A 22,437-nucleotide genomic window follows, 5' to 3' on the forward strand; every position below is an offset into this window, starting at 1 on the left:
GCTGGAGCTGAGTGGCAGCCACCCCCTTTAGCAGGATGTTGATTTGCAATTTGCCAGAGTCCCTGCCATTCCTTATATTCTCCGCAACACTAAGTCAAGTCACTTAAAGTAATAATAGTATGATTGAAACACCAGAATTCTTCATTCGCTGATAGGACCACCTGATATTTGTGGGTCTGTGACCTTTTGTTTAGAAGGCAAGTCTAGGGGCTTTGAAACATACTTGGGTTTGAAATGGGTAAGAGTCTACCAATCTCAAAGGAATTGAATGGAAGATTGAAGGAGAGATTGCATGCTTAGCGCAATGCTTGTAACGGCGGCTATTATCAGCATCCACTAACGAGAGCACGCAGAAACCCTGTTAGTGTCACACTTCGTCGTACTCCCAGCGTCTAGGACCGTGCTTGGCACTAACAGTAACTGTTGAATGAATGAAGGAATGATGGTAGCGCTCAGGGTGGTCTGAAAAGGAAGGTATTCTGATAATATAGTTTCACCGCGACCCCAAAGTGCCGCCTGGAAGACAAACCTGGCCGAAATGTGCCAGGCTCTGCGATGGCGTGGGCAAGCAGACCGTCGGGGTCCCTCGGGAGCCTGGCGGGGCTGGCTTGCCCAGGATCGGTCAGGGCCATGTCTATCACCTCTTCCAGAGTATGGTAAGGGGGCGTCCTGATTCCTGCACTTTCCCAAGGCCTCCACCATCAGATAGGTCAAGACGGACTCCCACGCCGGGGCATCCATCACCCAGCGCTAGCCCAGCGCTAGCCCAGCGATACCCCGCGGCGCCTGGACCTTGACCACACTAGACATGGCTTCCCTCGGGCTTCACGGAGCAGTACCGTGCCCGGAGCCGCCAGTCATCGCGTCTGGCTGGGGAGGCAGCTCCGTTCCCGCAGTCAACATGGCGGCCTCGGCGGCTTCAGCGCGGGGCGGGGGAGCTGGGAGGCGGGTCACGTGAGCGGCCCAGCTGGGCGGATCTCGCGCGCTCCCGCCCGCCCCGCCGGCCGCGGCTCGCTTGCTAGCTTCGCGGCGCTCTGAGGTGTGTGGGGCACCGAGCCCCCCGTCCCGGTGAGTCGCGGCGCGGCGGGATGCGACGGCGGCCGTGGCGGGGACGCGGGCCGGACGGGCGGACGCGGTGATGAGCTTCAGCGGCCACCGCCATGTCCAAGGTAACGGCGCCCGGGCCCGGGCCGCCGGCGGCGGCAGCGGGCGGGAAGGAGAAGCGCTCCTTCAGCAAGCGGCTGTTCCGGAGCGGCCGCGCGGGCGGCGGCGGCGGCGCTGGGGGCCCCGGGCCGGCCGCGCCCTCCTCGCCCTCATCGGCGCGCTCGGTGGGTAGCTTCATGAGCCGCGTCCTCAAGACGCTGTCCACGCTCTCGCACCTTAGCTCCGAGGGCGCCGCCCCGGACCGCGGCGGCCTCCGCAGCTGCTTCCCGCCCGGGCCCACGGCCGCGCCCACGCCGCCGCCGTGCCCGCCGCCGCCCGCCTCGCCCGCGCCGCCCGCCTGCGCCGCGGAGCCGGTGCCCGGGGTGGCGGGGCTCCGGAACCACGGCAACACGTGCTTCATGAACGCCACGCTTCAGTGCCTCAGCAACACCGAGCTCTTCGCCGAGTACCTGGCGCTCGGCCAGTATCGGGCGGGGCGGCCCGAGCCCTCGCCTGACCCCGAGCAGCCCGCGGGGCGCGGCGCGCAGGGCCAGGGTGAGGTCACCGAGCAGCTGGCGCACCTGGTGCGGGCCCTCTGGACCCTGGAGTACACCCCGCAGCACAGCCGCGACTTCAAGGTGAGCCCCTGGGGCACCCGCCTGCCCAGAGCTTCCTTCCCCGCTTCCGTCGCGGCCGGAGGACTGATGCTCTGGTTGCCTAAGGAAAGAGGAGCGGGCCTCGAGTCCGGGCAGATGGCGCTGATTGCGAGGGACAGTCATTCACTCATTCAGGCGTCGCGCATTTGTAAGGGCTTGCTACGTGGCGGGCCCTTTGATGGGCACAGGGGAGGGATGGGACAATGGGCAAGACTGTCTGCCATCCTGGAACTTACATTCTTGGGGGTGGGAGGGTTGAGCTTGGCTTCAAATCCTTGTTCTGCCACTTACTAGCGGTGTGACCTCGGGCAGGTTACTCTATCTCTCTGTGCCACAATTTCCTCATCTGGTACCTACCTCATAGGTGGTTGTGAGCTGCTAACAAGTTGATATGTTGGGTTGAACCCTATGAAGTTACCCACTGTTGACCGTTCTGATTTACAGATTGGCACTTTTATGGCGTTCAACCTGGTATGTAAAATGCTTCCATTGTGTGCAGTGCTATGAGTATTTGCTGCCATTATTATTTTTAGTATTAAAAACTTTAACAAGTTAAAGAGGTGGTACCAGACAGTGGTTTAAAGGAAGTAAAACCTGGTGATGTGACTGATGTGCTGGTAGGGTACGTTACATGGGTTAGGGTGACTTCTCGGAGGAGGTGATGTTCTGAGACTTGAGTAACCACAGGAAGGGCCAGCCTTGAGGAGCTCAGGGGAAAGCGGTTCCCAGGTGTAAGGCAAGTGTGGACACCTTGAGACAGGAAAGAGCCTGGTGTACTTGACCCGCAGTGTAGCTCCGGGATGGGCAAACTCTTTCTGTAAGGGGCTGCATAGCAAATGTTTTAGGCTCTGCTGTTCAAGATGCAAACTCGAGGATATTAAGTAGATACATATATAACAAGAAAAGACACATTTCTACACATTTTTTATTGCCTAAAATAAAAATGTTATAATAATTGAGTACAATATTTTGTAATACAGGTCTACTAATGAGAAGCATGGGACTCTTCTTTTGGAGAGTACAACGTTTAACTTAATTGGAGTTCAAAATTAATGTTCCCTGTTGTCAAATTGATTACAAGCATTCATCTCTCCAAATCATTCGTAGCTCACAGGCCGTACACAAACAGGCAGTGGGCTAGATGTGGCCTTGGGTCCTTGTTGTGAGTGCGTGAGAGCTGAGAGTGGAGTGTGAGTGGTGGGCTGAGGCCAGATGGTGTAGGATCATAAATTTAGGCTGTAGTACTAAGGAAATGGGCTCTTACTCTAAGCAAAAGGGGAAGATCATTTGGGATTGTATAAGGGATACTTTTAGGTGGGAAATGGATATAAATAGAATGCAATCACACAATGAGAAAGTTAATTCCTTTTCTGTTCTCTTTCTGTCCTGATCATGCCCAAGAGAAAGTCTCAGCTTGGTGGTTAGCTTGTCTTTAACACCTTTTGCTCACTCCCCCACCTTTTTTTTTTTTAATTTGTTTATTTATTTTATTTATGTATTTTTTGGCTGTGTTGGGTTGCCCCTGCTGTGCGTGGGCTTTCTCTAGTTGCGGCGAGCGGGGGCTACTCTTTGTTGCAGTGCGCGGGCTTCCCATTGCAGTGGCTTCTCTTGTTGTGGAGCATGGGCTCTAGGCGCACAGGCTTCAGTAGTTGCGGCACGCAGGCTCAGTAGCTGTGGCTCGCGGGCTCTTGAGCGCAGGCTCAGTAGTTGTGGCGCACGGGCTTAGTTGCTCCACGGCATGTGGGATCTTCCCGGGCCAGGGCTCGAACCCGTGTCCCTTGCATTGGCAGGCAGATTCTTAACCACTGCGCCACCAGGGAAGCCCCCCGTTTTTTTTTTTTTTAAATAGAGAATAAACTTCAAGTTTAGAGATCTGGATAGGTAACAGTAGCTAGAATTTAATAAGGTTATGTCTTCATTGGATTTTTCCTTACATTTGTCTTTTTTAAAATAAATTTATTTATTTATTTTTGGCTGCGTTGGGTCTTCGTTGCTGCGTGTGGGCTTTCTCTAGTTGCAGCGAGCAGGGGCTACTCTTTGTTGCGGTGCGCGGGCTTCTCTTGTTGTGGAGCACAGGCTCTAGTTGCACAGGCTTCAGTAGTTGTGGCACGCAGGCTCAGTAGTTGTGGCTCACGGGCGTGGACTCTAGAGCACAGGCTCAGTAGTTGTGGCTCATGGGCTTAATTGCTCCGCAGCATGTGGGATCTTCCTGGACCAGGGCTCGAACCCTTTGCATTGGCAGGCGGATTCTTAACCACTGCACCACCAGGGAAGCCCTGTCTTCTATTTATGGCATATGGTACTGGCATTCCATTGGTGCTATGAAGTTTCTTTCTAAAATACACTTATTTAAGTATGAGTAAATGATTTGATTAAAATATAAATTGGTCAGCTATCTAAGGGAATCAGCTTGGTTGAGGACCTACTGTCTTGCTGAGGAACAACACTGCCAAGGTCCACTCCTCTCCTTTTAATACATTTTACTTACATGTTATTTATATTTATTTATGTTCTACCCTGTTTTTCTCAAAAAGAAAAAAATGGTTGTTTGATCTTGGAAATTTGAATGGAAATACTTGACTGGGATAGGGACTGGAAAAAAAGAGATTCATGTCAGAGATCTCAAAATAAGAAAGTAGGAGGGAATGGCAGCCAACCAGGTACTATTGGTCTTTTTCTTTTTGCCTATACGTGCTTGCAGGTAGCCACAGCAGTTGCAGACTTTTCAAGGTCACAGCCTAGTGTTTTAAGTTTGGTTTTCCATTCTTTTCCAAAATGTGAAAATCAATTTCTACAGCATTTTTGTATGTGAACATTTCCATTGCTTTTTAAGAGAGTGTGTTTACTTTTTTATCAATTAAAAAACTGTAACAGAATTGGGTCAATAATTCTAGAAAAGCATGCTTTGGCAAAGTTGAACAGGTTCTTAGAGGCCTTTTTTCCCCTGAATTTTATTTTATTTATTTTTTTATACAGCAGGGTTCTTATTAGTTATCCATTTTATACATATTAGTGTATATATGTCAATCCCAATCTCCCAATTCATCACACCACCACCCCTACCCTGAGGCCTTGTTTTTAAAAAATGTAATCTTCTGAACCGTTAGTAGATTTCACTTTGCATTCATTCATTCACCTCCCTCTGTTGAAGGTTTATTCAGTCAGTTAGGAATGCGTTCAGCACCAGAAAGAAGAAGCCCTAATGACAGTGCCTTAAGCAATAAAGATGTTGAATTAGCTCACCTGTAAGAAGTCTGGAGGTAGGTGGTTCTAAGGTGGTGCAGTGGCTTTATGGGCCCAGCTAGGACCCAGACCATTTCTGTGTTTCCATTCTGTTGTCCTTAGCTATCAGTGGGCCTTTTGTCCTTAATGTTTGTCACCTCAGGGTTTTCTACCTGGCTTCCTTCAAGCCAGGAAGTCGTTAGGGAAATAAAAGTTCTTCCAGAAGCCCCCTAAACAGGCTTCTACTTACATCTCATTAACTATAATCATGTCTCTTGACCACCCTGGCTGCCATGGAGGCAGGAAGGTGGTGTTTGGGTTTTCCTGCCTTAATAGAAGAGATGAGTAAAGGAGGGGATTGCCCTGTAGGCAGCCCACCAAAGTGCTTCGCCTACCACGTGCCAGGCACTCTCACGTGGGGAAGATACTGCGCCTGCGTGTGAAGCACAAAGGAGGTTGAAGCACCAAGCCAGAGGATGCGGGCTCACCAGTCACCACGCCCCCCTCACCTGCTGGTGATATTGATATTTGAGGCGGATACTCTTCTCTCCTCTTCTTGAGCTCACATTCAGCCTCAGAATCCTGTTGAATTCTGGGCTCCAGACAGCCACTACCAGTTGGCAGAGGAGATAAAACCAATTTGCCATGTTGAGATAATTTGCCTTGAGGTCTCGAAAAGCACTTAGTATGTCTTTGCCTGTACTTTTATAGTCCTAAAACTTCTTTAAGTTCCTAACAATTTGGTTTGTAAAATTTTCAATTTGGATTCTAACCACATTGATTTCAGCTTTAGGAGCTTGTCAGGTAAACGGATTTTTGGTTTTGGATGAGCTAGATGGTTGTTATGGTTGGATTTTCGTTTTCCAGAATGAAAGAAGTTGACTGGTCCAATCTTGGTAAGCTTTAAGAAACTTCTCTAGCTGCCACTTATATCTTTTTCTTTTTTTGTGCAGTCCTTTTTCTCCTGCTGATAGAGTAGCGGTTGTCAACCAGGGCACTTTTGCCTCCCCTACCCCCTCACTTCTGGGGACATTTGGTGATGTCTGGAGACACATACTTGGGTGTCACAGCTGGGGTGGGGTGCTACTGGCAACTAGTGGGGAGACTCCAGGTTTGGGGCTAAGTGTCATACAACATGCAAGACAGTATCCCTCAAAAAGGATAATCCAGCCCCAAATGTCAGTAGTGCTGAGGTTAAGAAACTGTTGGAGGAATGTTTTGAACTTCCTTAGTGCAAGTTTTCCTTACTTTCCCAGCCTTTAATGGTTATCTTGTTACTTTTTCTTCTCTGTGTTTGCTGCAGCACTAGAGTAAAGGTTGGACTTTACTGGCAGGATCCTTGGATCACTGTCTTAGTAAAACTGTGACAGTAAGTAAATCATTTTGAAACCCGAATGCTCAGTGTGCTGTTGTAAGAGGAAATAAGCCTATTGTCCTAACTTTAACAGGATGCTAGCTTGGGTGCTCCAGGTTCGTACAGATGCTTTCTGATTTCTAGTACTCAGTGCCCTTTCGCAGCAAGTGAAAGATGGAAGGTCATCTTTCAAGTAACAAAGATAGGTTTTACAGCAGCAGTTTTCAAACTGTGCTTCCAAAGAACAACTAGAACAGAGTGATCTACTGATAAAAGAAATGTGGGGACTCCTTTCAAATTTGCAGGAAAACAAAAAGTAATTGATGAATCAAATTTTCTCTCCCACATGTTTTTCCTTGAACTTTGGTGCCTGGTGGTGCTTATTTATTAGTGAGAGTTCTTGGGTTACAAAGGGAGTATATGTGTGTAAATGAGTAGTGGCAGAGAAGCTAGCAACCAGGGGCTTCCGCTGGCTCAGTTTCACACCTTACTTTGTCATGGATTCATGCTGGGGAGCTCTGATTTTATGCTGCAGACCTGTGATAAAAGTTTTCCTCGTTTGTATGAAGCTGTTTAGTATGTTGACATTTCACAGTGGTTCCCAAGAAGTGATCTGATTTTAAGGTGTCCCTCAAATTAATTTGAAAAATAGGAAAAAAAAATGAAATAGTGTCGGTCACATTCAGATTTGTGATGGTATTAAATAGAAAGTATGTCTCCTCCTGGTCTGTTCTCTTGTCTGTCAAATGCTGTCAGTTCTGTTTTAGTGAAGTTCCACATCTTTGAAGAAGGGCGGTGAGAGAATCATCAAATTTTAGACTTGGAAGCAGATGTGAGTGAAATGTGAGTGGTCCTCAGCCTTTCTGGATGCGGAAACTAAGGTTCACCTCCTGGCTAGAGGCTGAGGGAGCAGAACCAGAGTTCTGACCACCCCCCGCATGCCGATGCGTGCACTGAGCCCTGGTTCTGAGGTCGTCTTATTAGCACAACCACTGAAGCGACAGGTCTCAACATAGAACATAAACAGGGAGGGTGGACGTGCTGAAACATGTAACATTTTTTTCCTCTAAGTTTGCGGTGCTAAATCGTAGTGAAAATAAGGTCAGCTGCAGCTAGCTTTATATATGTGCTATTGCTCCTGAGACTTAGGTACTTTTGGAAGACTTCCTTAAAAAATTATCCTTTCAGACCATTTAAATGCATATATAAACACATCTTTTACATTGATGGGCTTATACTCTCCATAGAGTTCTGTAACTTGCTTTCCCTTATGCCCCTATACTGGACTTGAAAATATATCACGGGTAGCCATAGCTTTCATTGTTTTTTTGTTAATACATCCAAGTCCACCTCATTCTTTTTAATGGTTGTATAGAAGCCCACGGATGGGTGTTTTGGTTGTATAAAATTTTTAACCATTATAGCCAATCCTTCAACGTATATCAAGTCTCCTTTTCTAGGGAGTGGGTCTTAGCTGTGACGTTGCTGAGTCAGAGGGAACGGGCATTTACCCTGTTGATGCACCTCACCAGACTGCCCAGCAAAAGCCTGTGTAGGACAAGACTCTGACCCATCCATGCTGCATGCTAGGGCCTCGCTGCTGACACGTGCTTCCTCTTTCAAGTGACTGCCCTATTCTTCAGTTTTCAAACTTATTTTCTTTCACGTAGGTCAGTTTTGTTCCTCTAGGTATGCCTGTTCTCCACTCTTCTTAAACGTGTATGTCTCTCTTTCCAGACATGTCCGCCTGATGTGTGCAGCTTCTTATCAGGTGGTAAAGGGGACTCATGAGAAAGTGCAAGAAACGCATTGAAGAGGACTAGTTGGGGAATAAAAATACACAGGACAATTATGGACTCTCATGTTTGCTGATTTAAACCACATTTACTGAGCAATTATTGTGTATAAAGGGACTAGTTTAGGGGAGAGGGTGGGAATAGAGGATTAAGTATGACGATTATAGGACAAAGTTCTTGCCCTCAGAGAACTTACCAGTTTTATAGGGAAATTTTTAAAAAATTGTATTGACTGGGAAAGTTCAGTGGGAGTTCAGAGAAGGGTGAAATCGTTGTGAGCTGAAGTGCAAGTAGAAGATTCATTCATTCATTGTTGGCAGTTAAGCTTCTACAAATTTATGAATTTATGGAGCTCCTAACTCTGTGCCACGTGCTGTGCTAGTCCTTGGGTATATGGGGTAAACCAAATGGTATGGTAATGTAAAAAAATGGTGCCAGGTCCTGTGATCCATTCCTTCTTGGAACTTCTGTTGTTACAGGGGAGGCAGATGTTAAACACACACTGATAAATGTGAAATTTAAAATTATTAGAGCTAAGAAGGAAAAGATAAGGTGTATGAGAGAGAATGATGGGTGTGGCCAGGTAGGAGTGATAAAATGTATTCAAAAGGCTCTGCAGGGGACAGGGCTGGGGTCCATTTGAAAGTCTGACAGGCCTTTTTCATGGCTTAGAGAGCTAGGAGGGGTGTGGGATAGATGAGGCTGGAAAAGGAGGTCAGGTAGACAGAGGCGGGTCCTGTAGGACCCCCTTGTAGACCCAGGTTAGGGGTTTAGATTTGATTCTAAGAGCAGTGGGGAGCTGTTGCAGGTTTTAAGCAGAGTTCTGGCATGATTTCCTTGAAATGTGAAGTGTTCATTCTGAGTCTGAATAATGGATATAGACTGGAAGCAGGGAGGCCAGTTCAGAGGTTTTGCGAAGGTGGTGGATGGGATGGAGAAGCGGATAGATTTGATATATATCTGGAGGTAGACTCGACGGGACTTGCTAAAGGATTGATTCTGGGGAAGGCACTGAGGCAGAGGGGAGCAGCCAGAATAGCGCCCTGGTGTTTGTTTTGAGCAAGAGAGTGATTACTGGTGCTGTGCACTTACTTGAGGAGCAGCAGTTCTGGGGGGGGTCGGGAGTTCAGTTTCAGATGTATTAAATAGGACACTCATGAGATATCTGGTTGGCAGCTGGATAAGGAAGTCTGGAGTTCAGAAGATTGGGACTGACTAGAGATAAAGATATGGGACTCTTTGGTCTAGAGGTGGTATTTAAAACTGTGGCATATTGCTTGGAATGGGATTTGAAGGTAAATAAGGCTTGGATAGTTAAGGGAAAGAGAGATGCCATTCCATATTGTTGGGGAAATACTCTGAGCAAAGGCACAGCCATGGCACGTTGTCTAGGGTCAGGGAGGCCACTGGGCTGTCTGCTGTGTGCAGTTGATTGGCAGAAGTGTTTTTCAGCCTTAGCACTGTTGACATACCCGGCATTATTGGCTAGATGAGTCTTTGCTGTGGGGGCTGTCCTGGTGTATTAGGATATTGAGCAGTGTCCCTGTCCTCTACCCACTAGGTGCTGGTAGTACTCCCCTGCACCCACCCCAGTCATGATAATCAAAACTGTCTCCAGACATTGCCACATGTCCCCTGGGGGGCAAAATTGCCCCTGGTTGAGAACCACTGATTTGGAGAGAAGGGCAAATAAATGTAGATGGCTGAGGAGATGAGGGGGGACAGATTATAGGTGCCCTTGAAAGTCTGTCACAACAATTTAGCCTTGAGGCTGCAATCAGTAGTGATTCGATTGAGGCTTCTTGAGCTGTGCAGACTCTGATTTGATGAAAAAAGATGTTTTAGAAAAATGGTTCTGATGGTGAGCAAAAACGAATCAGATGGAGGAGAAAGTAAGTGCGTGGAAAGGGCAATCACAGGTGTGACACGAGGAAAAGGAGGAGGAAAGGGTGAATCCAAGAGACATTTTGGAGGACATCGTGACATCATTAAAGAGGCTCCAAGAGATGGAGAGGTAAAGGAAACACCGAGGTTTCAGACCTGGGTGATGGAGAAAATAAGGGGATATCTGACAGAGGTGGAGCAGTCCAAAAAGGGCACTAAGGGCAGAGAAGATCAAGAATATAATTTGAACATGTGGGGTTGGGAGTCATAGGACATCTAAGGAGAGTCTTAATAGTTGGAAATATGGTACGATTTAGAACTAGCTGTGTAGACTCGGATTCAGCTGCATAGAGGTGATAATTGAATCCAGGAGCATTGAGTGTGTAGTCAGAAGCCCAAGGCCAAGCCCTTGGGGGAAACTAAAAATAAGAGGATAGGAGGAGGGAGGGACTTCTTGGACTTGTTAAAGGGGCAGAGAGATAGGCGGAAAACCAGGAAAGCAGAGTCAGGAAACCTGGCTTATTTAGGTTGACTTGCTGCTCTTAGCCCTGAGTACAGTGTAGAGCTGCAGAAATGTCAGTTTATACCCAGTAAGAGGGGCTTCCCTGGTGGTGCAGTGGTTAAGAATCTGCCTGCCAGTGCAGGGGACACGGGTTCGAGCCCTGGTCCGGGAAGATCCCACATGCTGTGGAGCAACTAAGCCCGTGCGCCACAACTACTGAGCCTGCGCTCTAGAGCCCGCGAGCCACAACTACTGAAGCCCGCGTGCCTAGATCCCGTGCTCCGCAACAAGAGAAACCACTGCAATGAGAAGCCCGCGCACCGCAACGAAGAGTAGCCCCCGCTCGCTGCGACTAGAGAAGGCCCGCTCACAGCAACGAAGACCCTATGCAGCCAAAAATAAAATAAAATAAATAAATAAATTTAAAAAATGCTATATACCCATTAAGAATCAAATTCAGGTTGATATATTGTAGTCATGATTTGTTAAGTCTACAGATTTATCGAGCACATTTTTGTGCTGGTCCTGTGTTGGGAGGCACTGAGCTGTGCCAGGATGAGTGAGATGGTCCATGCCCTTAAGGAATGCAGGGTCTAGAAGGGAAGGGAGGGGTTAAGAAACGATTGCAGAAGGGTAGGATGAGTGCTGCGATAGAGGTATGTATAGAAGTGCTGTGTAGACCCCAGGGAGGGAAGGGAGGGTTGGAGGGGACTGGAGAGATGATACCTTGGCAAGTATCAAGAGATGATACTTGATGGCTGGAAGGATTTGGTCAGAATCCTCTAGGTGGATAAGGGGAGAGGTGGGAAAGGCCTTTCCAGGGCAGAAAACCCATCAAGTACAAAGGCTTAGAACCTCAAACAACTTGGCTTATTCAGGAAATTTCAAGGTCTAGTGTGGTTGGAGCAGAAGGGTAGGGTGGTGGATGGGTTGGGGAGGAGGTCACTGAGTGATGCTTTGGGCAAGGTTAGATCTCTGGCTTTGTTCTTTGGGTGCCGTGTCAGAGAATAGCATCTTGTGAGGGCAGCACCAAGGAATTTCAGACAGGCTTGTGGTATCATTGTCTTTTTCTTTTATTATTTTTCAAAGAATGATCACTCAGAGGCCAGGGACATTGAGGATGGGGAGGTGATGATGAGAGAGGGCAGGGGCAGAACTGGGGGGTTCAGGGAGAGCAGAATATATCTTAGCCTCTTTGAGCCTGGTTACATTTGGGAAACTGAGGCAGCATAAAACTTCTCAGAGGTGCTAAATTCCACTTTAGGCATGTTGTATTTGAGGTCCCATGATAACTCATGGAGGAAAATATTCAGTAGTGTAGGCTAGAGTTTCGGCTAGAGATTTTTATTTGTTATTAAACTCCCCTTCTGAGTTGTTAAAAATATCTTTCAAACCAGCAACATAAACTAGCACTAAATCTGTTATTTTGATTTGATCTAGTTTGGTTCTTTACACATTTGCAGGGGCAGAGCTTCAACTTGAACTCAGGGCAGTGTGATGATAACATTTATGCTCTCACTGTACTGAACACATTGCCTTGAAGTGCCGTCAGTTTACATTTTTGTACTTGTCCACATACATATATATTTTACGTAGTTGCTATTATCCTGGCCAGGCCATTTTGTATTATAATTTTTTCTCATGCAACTTATAAAACATTTTTCCATGTTTCTAAATAGTACTCATAATACTGTTTAATGTTTAATGATACATATGGTATCATATTGCTAAGTGATAGTTTAATCATCCAGTCCTCTTTTTTTTTTTGCGGTACGCGGGCCTCTCACTGTTGTGGCCTCTCCTGTTGTGGAGCACAGGCTCCGGACGCACAGGCCCAGTGGCCATGGCTCATGGGCCCAGCCGCTCCGGGGCATGTGGGATCTTCCCGGACCAGGGCACGAACCCGTGTCCGCTGCATCGGCAGGCGGACTCTCAACTACTGCGCCACCAGGAAAGCCCTCCAGTCCTCTTTCATTGGGCAATTTCCCCCATACTCTTTTTTATTATAATGAACATGAATCATGTGTATAGCTTTTTGTTTTGTCACGTTATTTATTTAGGATAAGTTTCCAAACATGTTCTCAGAGCGTTAGAAGCTTATGGACATCTTTTGACTTCTTATTACAGAAATTACAGTGCTGCTAGTTTGATCATAAACCTCACCCAGCCCAGTGAATGGTGCATGTTGGATGCTCACAAGCCATTTCTGGAATGAGTTGGACTTTATAATTTAAATTTGTCATTGTCAGTTTATATTCATTCTTTGCTCATTTGTCTATTGTCATTTTTTCCAATTTTTTTGTTGTGGTAAAATACACATAACATAAAATTTACCCTTTTAGTTGCTTTTAAGTACAGCTCAGTGGCATTAAGTACATTCACTGTTGTGCAACCATCAACCACTGTCCATTTCCAGAACTTTTTCATCGTCCCAAACAGGAATTCTGTATGCATTAAGCAATCACTCCCGTCTAGTCCCTGGTAACCTGTGTTCTACTTTCTGTCTCTATGAATTTGCCAATTCTAGGTATCCCATATAAGTAGAATTACACGTAGTACAGTACACAGAATCCTTTTGTGTCTGGTTTATGTCATTTAGAATAATGTTTTCAGTATTCATCTGTGTTGTAGTATGTTGCAGAATTTCATTTCTTTTTATGGCGGAATAATATTCCTTTATACGTATGTACTACATTTTATTTATCCATTCATCTGTTGATGGACAACTGCGTTGTTTCTGCTTTTTGGCTATTGTGAATAATGATGCTATGAACATAGGCATTCAAGTATCTATGTGTGTCCCTGTTTTTAATTCTTTTGGGTCATGTAGTAATTCTGTGTTTAACTTTTTGAGAAACTGTCAAACTTTTCCACAGTGGCTGCACCATTGTACATTCCCACGAGCAATGCATGAGGGTTCCAATTTCTCCACATCCTTGCCAGCACTTGTTATTTTCCATTTTTGTTTTCAAATAATAGCCATCCTAGCGTGTGTGAAGTGTTATTGTGGTGTTGATTTGCATTTCTCTAATGACTAATGATCATTAGTCATTAATAACTTAACTGATGACTTGGACTATCTTTTCAAGCAATAGGCTTATTGCCTATTTGTATATCTTCTTTGGAGAAATGTCTATCCAAATACTTTCCTCATTTTTGAATTGGATTTTTTTGTTGTTGTTGATGCTGAGTTGTAGGAGTTCTTTATATATTCTGGATATTAATCCTTTATCAGATATATGATTAGCAAGTATTTTCTCTCATTCCGTGGGTTGTTGTTTCACTCTCTTGATAACTGTGATGAAGTCTAATTTGTCTATTTTTCTTCTTCTGTTGTCTGTGCTTTTGGTATCATATCCAAGAAATCATTGCCAAATTTAATGTCATGAAGTTTTCCGTCTTTGTTTTTTACTAAAAATTTTATAGTTTTAGCTCATATATAGGTCTTTCATCCATTTTGAGTTAACTCTTGTATTGATATGTGGTGTAAGGTAAGGTTACAGCTTCATTCTTTTGCCTGTGGATATTTAGTTTTCTCAGCACTGTTGTTGAAAAGACTACTGTTCTTTCTTTGTTGAATGGTTTTGGTGCCCCTGTCAAAAATCAATTGACTGTATATGTGAAGGTTTATTTCTGGGCTCTTTATTCTATTCCATTGATCTATATGCCTGTCTTTGTTTCAGCACCACACTGTTTTGATTACTGTAGCTGTGTAGTAAGTTTTGAAATCAGAAGTTTGAGTCCTTCAAATTTGTTCTTCTTTTTCAAGATGGTTTTGTCTTTGGAGTTCCTGGAGATTCTATGTGAATTTCAGAATAGGCTTTTCTTTCTGCAGAAAATGGGATTTTTATAGGGATTGCACTGAAATCTGTAGATTGTTTTGGGTAGAATTGTCATTGTAACAATATTGTCTTCCAATCCATGAACATGGAATGTCTTTCTTAATATTTATGTTGTCTTTAATTTCCTTCACTTACATTTTGTAGTTTTCAATGTACAGGTTTTTCACCTCCTTTGTTAAATGATTATTCCTAAGTATTTTATTCTTTTTGATGTTATACATGGAATTGTTTTCTTAATTTCCTTTTTGGATTGTTCATTGCTAGTGTATAGAAATGGAACTGGTTTTTGTGTGTTGATATTGTATCCTGCACTTTGCTGAATTCATCTATTAGCTCTAACAGTTTTTTTTTTGTGTGTGTGTGTGGAGTCCTCAGAGTTTTCTACATATAAGATCATATTATCTGCAAACAGAGATAATTTTAATCTTCCTTTCCAGTTAGGATACCTTTTTTTTTTTTTTTTTTAGATAAAGCATAGTCGGTATACAATGTTAGTTTCTGGTGTATAGCAAAGTGATTCAGTTATATATATTCATATATATATATTCTTTTCCATTATAGTTTATTAAAAGATATTGAATATAATTCTCTGTGCTATACAGAAGGACCTTGCTGTTTATCTATTTTATATATAGTAGTTTGTATTTGCTAATCCCAAACTCTTAATTTATTCTCCCACCCTTCTGCTTTCTCGCCTAGTTCTGGCTAGAAATTCCAATACTCTGTTGAATAGAGTGGTGAAAATGGGCATCCTTGTCTTGTTTCTTCATCTTAGGGGAAAAGCTTTCAGTGTTTCACCATTGAGTATGATGTTAGCTGTGAGCTTTTCAGATATGGCCTTTATCATGTTGAGGAAGTTTTCTTCTTTTCCTACTTTGTTGGGTGTCTTTATCATGAAAGAATGATGAATTTTGTCAAGTGCTTTTTCTGAATTAATTGAGATGATCGTGTGGTAGTTTTCTTTCATTCTATTAATGTAGCATATTACATTGATTTATTTTCATATGTTGAACCCCTTTTCATCCCAGAAATAAATCCTGCTTGGTCATGGTGTCTCTTGGGATTTTGAAGGTTCTTTTCTTTTTTAAAAAACTTTATAATAGCTCTTTATAGAGTGTAGATGTAAGGTAACACCTTCATTAAGCCTTGATACATTTGATATAGATAATTCTCTCAGTCTCTTGCTCTTTTAGTTTTGTTCACTTTTATGTATTACAGAAGGTTTTAATGTTTTTGAACCTGTACCTTTGCCTTATTTTTTTGTTATGTATAGCTGAAAAGTTAGGCTTTCATATAGGATAATTTTTCTCTTTTATTTTTTGTCAGTTTTTTCTTTTATGTTCTAAAGTATTTCCCTTTCCAATAGTTTGGAGTTTGGTTTAGTATAGTGCAAGTGTAAAGTGGGGATTTATTTTAAGGTTTGAGATTTCCCATCTTGTATAGTACACTGAGTGGTTGAGAACCTGGACTGGGGAGCCAGACAGCCTGTGTTCCAATCCTAGCTGCAGCACTTATTAGCTACGGGTCCTTGGGCACTTAATTCTCTGGGCTTAGTTTCCTCATTTGTAAAATGGGGATAAGACTATAGCTACCTCATTTGGTTGTTTTAAAAAGAAGAGAAAAACTTGGCTAAGGGACTGGCATACCATTATGCTAAGTGAGTGTTAACTGGTATTGTTACCCAATACCAGTGCTAAGTGAGTGTTAACTGGTATTGTTACCCCAGCCTTGTTATCACACTGCTTATTTGTAAAAGTCTTCTCCATATTTAGAATTTTATGGTCTATTTCTGAATTTTGTGTTCTGTTTCATCAGTACTTTTATTGGTACCACATGGCATTGTTGTTGCCTGTTCTTTTCATGCTATTCTTTTTTCCCCCCCACTGTGAAACATTTATTTTTCTTCTGCAATATTAGGCATGATTAAAACCAGTGCAGAAAAGTACTCAGTACCTTGGGTAAGAGATGAGCTATCTTGCTGTTCTTTTAAAGTTCTCCAGACAAATTTTAGAGTCATTTTGTCAGGTTTCAAAAACCAATCCTATGTGAATTTTAGTGTTAAATGTCTACATTAGTTTGGGACAGATAACCATCTTTGCTGAATGTCTGCCTGTCACTGATAAAATTCATAACTTTAAACAAACCATAAACTAATAATAATGTTACAGTAAGAAAACCTGGTTGACTGATAACTGAGGAAGAAATTGCAAGAGTTATTAAAAGAACTGCCTGTTCCCCCAAAAGATTACAGAATTGGATGGATTTATTCGTACATTTTTCCAAGGATCAGATAATCCCCACGTTGTATGACGGTCAAAAGTGTAGAAAAATTTCCTCTCCGAGGCAAAAGGATTCTGTTTCCTAAACCTGTTCATGTCTGTCTCCTCCACTCCACTGCGAGGCCCTCGAGGGCAGTGAGTCTGTCTTGTTCAGCATTGTCTTGTTGGAGGTGCACAATGTATTGGTCCATCTGAACTGAAGATGCCACAAGCAAGGAAGGACAGCTTGCAGACCAGCCTCAGTTGTAAATGTAGATGTGCTGATGATGGGCCACTTCTCTTGTACACATGGGTCAGACCTCACTTGAGGACTGTGATCACGCTTAGGCTTTAAGCCTTGCAAGAGGAGGACGGAAACTGGAGATGGGTGGGATGCCTCAGTAACAGAATTTTTTGAGCATGCTGTCTGAAAATGGAATGAGATGCCTCACCTGAGTATTTTTATCATTGGACAAGTTGAAGCAGAGCCCTGGGTAGTATTGTAAAGGAGAGTTACACACCCCATAATAGATTGGACTGGATTCAGTTTATTTCTTTCCCTTTCCTTGTCTCCTGCTCCTTTCCTCTGACTTTTGAACATATAAAAAATGTATATTTGAAGCAGAGTTGGCAGTGTTTGGCAGCTTTACGTGAAGGGTGGATAAGATGAGGAGGTGAAAATAACTTCGAGGTTTTGAAACAGGGTGTCTTGGGATGGTGTTCTTCACGCCTGGAAGCACAGAATGGAAAACGATTCTGGAGGTGAGTGGATAAGTTCAGTTTTAGAGAGGTCACATAGTATTTGAACATAAGAGCCCTAGGAAAACTTGTTTGTTGTTGTTATTATATTTGTTGAATGTCTCTCATATGTCAGGCAGGCACTGTGTAAAGTGAATCGTTTTAAGTTTTTGGTGAGCCATGTAGAAATGTGCCGATCTGGTCAAAATGTGGAAATCTCTCTTAAACTGATACAGATGTAGTAATAAAGATGCTTGTGCCGAGTTACAGATGCTTATCCTGAGTTAGGTGTTTTACATCTTCCTTTGTGTGGCTTGAACTTTTTAGTTTGACTCTGCCACTTTTGTTTTGTTGTTAGTGTGTGGTTTGGTGCATTTTTCCTGTCCCCATCTATACACTTGCCACAATGAGGGGCTGCTAAATAGGGCAGTGTTCTCTGTTTGTGTAGTTCCCCACAGCTGTTTCCTATAGTGAAGACTCAGGAAAACAATGACCTCATGGTTTCCACAAAAAAAGCCTTTTATATATAGTCATGGAAAAGAAATCATTGAAAACTGAGTAATTTAAAATTCTGTCCTCTGCAGCTTTTTCCTTCAAAAATATTCTTGTTTGCTCTGTTAATTGGCTGTTCCTCAAATGACCTTTTATGTTTAACAAACAACATTTTTGCAGTGGAGCACATCGGGATATCTTGTCTTTCATTTGATTGTGATCTTTCTCTATTTAGAAATCATTGTTTTCTGCCACGGACTGTGGCAGTTCCTAGAGGAATTGGCCAGTCACGCAACATCTGTTGCTTCTTCCCTCCAGTTGTTGAGCTTGGATGGTAGCAAACAGTGTGTCCACAAACAAACAGTTCACGCATTAGAAGATTGCATAGGACTGGTCAGGAAATGCCTTTGTTGCTTCTACTGTCAGGAACCTTTGTAAGCTCATCACCAGCTTAGTAAATTCTTTTTCTTTTTTTTTTAAAATTCTTTGACTTTAACTCTTGGTCTTCTCATCTTTAAGAGCAAGGCAGAGCTGTCTGATTCTCAGGAGATTTAAGAAATAATAATAATCATAATGAAAATACCATTTATTTGTGTGGAGCCAGATTATTGATTGATTGCGGTACGCGGGCCTCTCACTATTGTGGCCTCTCTCGTGCGGAGCACAGGCCCAGCAGCCATGGCTCACGGGCCCAGCCGCTCCACGGCATGTGGGATCCTCCCGGACTGGGGCCACTGCGCTACCAGGGAAGCCCCATTTATTTATTTTTAACCTTCTTTTTAAAAAATTTATTTATTTGGCTGCGTCGGGTCTTAGTTGTGACATGTGGGATCTTTCGTTGTGGTGAGCGGGATTCTCTCTAGTTGTGGCATGCGGGCTCTAGAGTGTGCAGGCTTAGTTGCCCTGTGGCATGTGGGAACTAACCAGGGATTGAGACTGCGTCCCCTGCATTGAAAGGTGGATTCTTAACCATTGGACCACCAGGGAAGTCCCTGGAGCCAGATCATTTACACTGTACATTCATATACAACTTTTTCATTTAATCTTCACAACAGCCCGTGAAAGAAGCATTGCTATTCCATTTAAACGATTAGGATATAGGGCTTCAGTGCTAGTACTTGATAAGTAGCAGAGCCAGAACTCCAACCTTGCATGGTTTTTATGAGGTTAAAGGAGAAGATATAATTAAGGGTTTAGTACAGAAACTTGCACATGGTAAGTATTCCAGAAATGGAAGGTGGTGATGAGGAAGGTGCTCATTCCAAGTCTGTGGCCACCTGAGTACCCTTCCTCATTTCTAAACTCTGTCCTATTGGCAGTTTTTCTTGCTGCCAGAGTAATCTTACAGCTTATCTGTAACTACATTATTTCTCTTCTCAAAAATTGCCTTTACTTTTTCTTTTATATACAAAATGTGGTATAAATTTCTTAGCTTGGCATTTAAACTTTTCCGGAAAAATAAAATTAAAAAGGCATGCATAAAACCAGCCCCATTAAAAATAATGGTTAGATTCAATAGACACACAATTACTGTTAATTTGCTCTAAATGTTACTGATGCTTACTTTGATTTCTGTACTTATCTCATCATGGACTGGTGAAAAAAGTTCACAGACAGGCACCTATCTGTGGATCATACTTTGAAGAGCACTGCTGTGCAGCTTCCCATGGTCTGATTTTGTCTGTTTATTCCCATAGTTTTCAATGAAAATGTTTTTCTGTCTTTGCTTTTCTTGTAAAATGGTAGTTAGATCTAGAGGCTTAATGAGATTCAGGTTCGAAGGTTTTTTTTAAGCCCTCTTCTTTTTTTTTTTCCAGTAAAACTAGTTTGTGGGAGGTGTTATAAACTTCCATCAGGAAGCCTGTCTTGTCTGGTCGTGTCTCTTGCAGTGTTAGTAGCCGTCAATGGTTAGTCCTTGATCCATTAGTTCAATAAGGGTTGAAAAATGGTGTTTTAATTTTAACATTCCTTTTCACTTATTAGCTGGAGAACTTCTATAGAGACTCTCGCCCTTGTCGGTTGTTTGGTTATCCCAAAGTAAATTTGGAGAAGAAAGGCAAAATAAATACGTGGTATTTTTTTCCCTTGATTTTTCTGGATTTCAAAATAATTACTTGATTTCCAAATGTAGTTAGTGAGTTTTTTTTGTTGTAACTGTATGAATTAATGGATTTAAATGCATATTTGATGTGTTTCAGTCAATTACAGTTATTAACCTTATTTTGCCCAACTTGTCCCTTTTTTGGCCATTGGGACAAGTCGGCTACCAAGTCCTTTTGACACAATACTAGTAGTCTGTGATGTCAAACCAAAATGCAGGAAGTTAAGATTTTCAAGGCTCATCTTATGTTTCCTGCTCCAGATCTGGAATCAGTCATTTCTTCAAGGAGCCCTAGTTCCTTTTGGTGGCAGATGGTACTAAGACACCACAGTCTGGGCATTAGGGGTGTACTTGGTTTCTCTGTGTCTAAGTAGGCAGAGCTAGGAAATGTGTGATTTGTTTTAAAGGTGTAATAAATCAATAATTCATATTGATAGTTTCATTCAGGATTTCAGGGTTTTTATTTAACCTCATTGATCTTACATCTGTTTTTCCTTTCTTCCATGCTGAAAATCCTGTTCTTAACACTAGTGTAAATTCTCATTTACATTATCTCACAGTGCATTCATAAGTCTCAGAATAATCCAGTACTACCACCAACAGGATGAGTATTTGAAAAAGGTTTAAGGTTTATTTATTCATTTATTTATTTTTGTCCATAGGATATGTCCTACTAGGACTGTTTAGTCATATTATTATGTTTTAAAGTCACTTGGAATAGTTCGCAGTGTGGCTTTGTCACCAATGTGGAATACAGTTAAATTGATTTGTTTCTTTTTGCTTTTGGTTTTGAAGAGTCGTTTTTTAAAATTTAGCTTTGTTGCACAATTATGTAAAAAATAAAATTCATTTGCCTGAAGTCAAATCTACATAACAAGATCTGTTCAAAGAAGTCTAGTTTCTGTCTCTGATTCCTACGTGCTATTCCCTTTCTCGTTAAATTTTATGATTTATTCTTTCATTGTTTTAATATAAGCAAATACATGTATTCATAATCTTCCTCTTATTCAGATAAATAGTAGCACACCATACGTACATGATTTTCTTCGTCTTGCTTTTTTCCTATAGATAATATGTGAGTGCTTACCATATGCCCTGCACAGTGGATTATTTTATGTATTCCTTATAACATTGTAAGGTAGATATACATATTATTATTTCTGTTTTACAGATGAAGAAGCAGAGGCATTTCTACAGACGTTTAATTCTCTGATTCCCATTATTCCCCATAGTATCTGGTCGTGTCCTTTGTGTGCTTGTTCATGAGTGAATGAATGAGCAGGACCTCACTTTTGTAACTGCTTTACTTTGAGCAACGATGGGAGCAGAGAAAGGCTGTTTTTAAACTGTAGGAAAGGAGATTCAACCTTTTCTTTGAGGTCCATAGCTCTCTATAGCTGGAGAAGAACGCATAGTAGAAAGAACCTTTTTCCTGAGCAGGGGTGGTCCCAGCAATTACAAAGATACATTAACTTGGAATATTCTTTAATGTTACCCTAAAATAAGAGTCCCTTTTTGACAGTGCAGTGACAGCTTGGTAAATCTCCCTCATTTTAGAGTCTTTATTCCACTGAAGTTATGATAAAGTAGGATAGCTAAAGAAAAGACAAATTCCTTTAAAAGCAATAGCTCATGGGAAATAGCTACTAGTTAATGATTTCAGGATTTTAATAGTGACAGGAAGGAAGGAGGGTAGCCTCATTTCCCTGCAGGCAGGAGAGAAAGAGGAGCATTGGCAGCTTTTTATCTTATATCCAGCAGGAGGAAGGGTTAGCTAGGTTGGAGGCCTGTTGGTCGTTACCCGTTGAGGCTCTGTTGTGACATCAGGCAGCTGGTTAGGCTGTAGTAACTGCCCCACCCACTTTCTGGTGATACCCAATTCTCTCTCAGACTTCAGGTTGTCAGCATCAGAGGATAGTGCTGGGAGGAGGATGAGGGCAGCCAGGGTGCAGGTCTGCTCCTTTCCTTTTGAAAAGCTGTGAACCCATGAATTTTCAATTTAGTTAGAATCCTGGTATGGCTGAGATCTTGGGGTGGTCACTGAGCCTCAGTTTCCTTATTTTCCTTTTCATTGCCATGTGGTAATGTCAGCCTCACAGACTGTGGTGTTGAATAACCACTGGTTCCTTTACACCTAAGTGGTGGAAACACTTTAGCGGGAAAAACCCACCAACCCAGCCTGTGAAAGTAAGCCTAGAACATAGGAAAGGGACCCTGGTAGGAAGAAGATGTGGAGGATCCTACACCACAGCTAAGTGCTGAAGAGAGATAAATGTGTTCCACCCCAAACTTTCTCTGGGTATGGCCTTGTGACTGTAATTGTTTTGAGCTCACCTTTCATGCATGTGTGCTGACCTCTTGAGTTGTAGACTGGTTTTGAAAGGGTGGTATTTAAATCTCCAGTGTAACAGTGCTAGAGGACTCACTGAGGCATCTGTCCCCCAGGAGG

At 43.0% G+C, this 22,437-nt stretch overlaps 1 protein-coding gene across 2 annotated transcripts in view; it reads left to right on the plus strand.

Moving 5' to 3' along the window:
• Nucleotides 1–1,160: 1,160 nt before the first annotated feature.
• Nucleotides 1,161–22,437, plus strand: part of USP31 (ubiquitin specific peptidase 31) — a 69,126-nt gene continuing 47,849 nt past the window's right edge. For both annotated transcript variants that reach the window (XM_065891922.1, XM_065891924.1), the window contains exon 1: nt 1,161–1,781. In XM_065891922.1, coding sequence (XP_065747994.1) covers nt 1,161–1,781 — 621 coding nt within the window. The remainder of the gene's footprint in view (nt 1,782–22,437) is intronic.

This window comes from Phocoena phocoena, chromosome 15, assembly GCF_963924675.1.
Source record: "Phocoena phocoena chromosome 15, mPhoPho1.1, whole genome shotgun sequence".
NCBI lineage: Eukaryota > Metazoa > Chordata > Mammalia > Artiodactyla > Phocoenidae > Phocoena > Phocoena phocoena.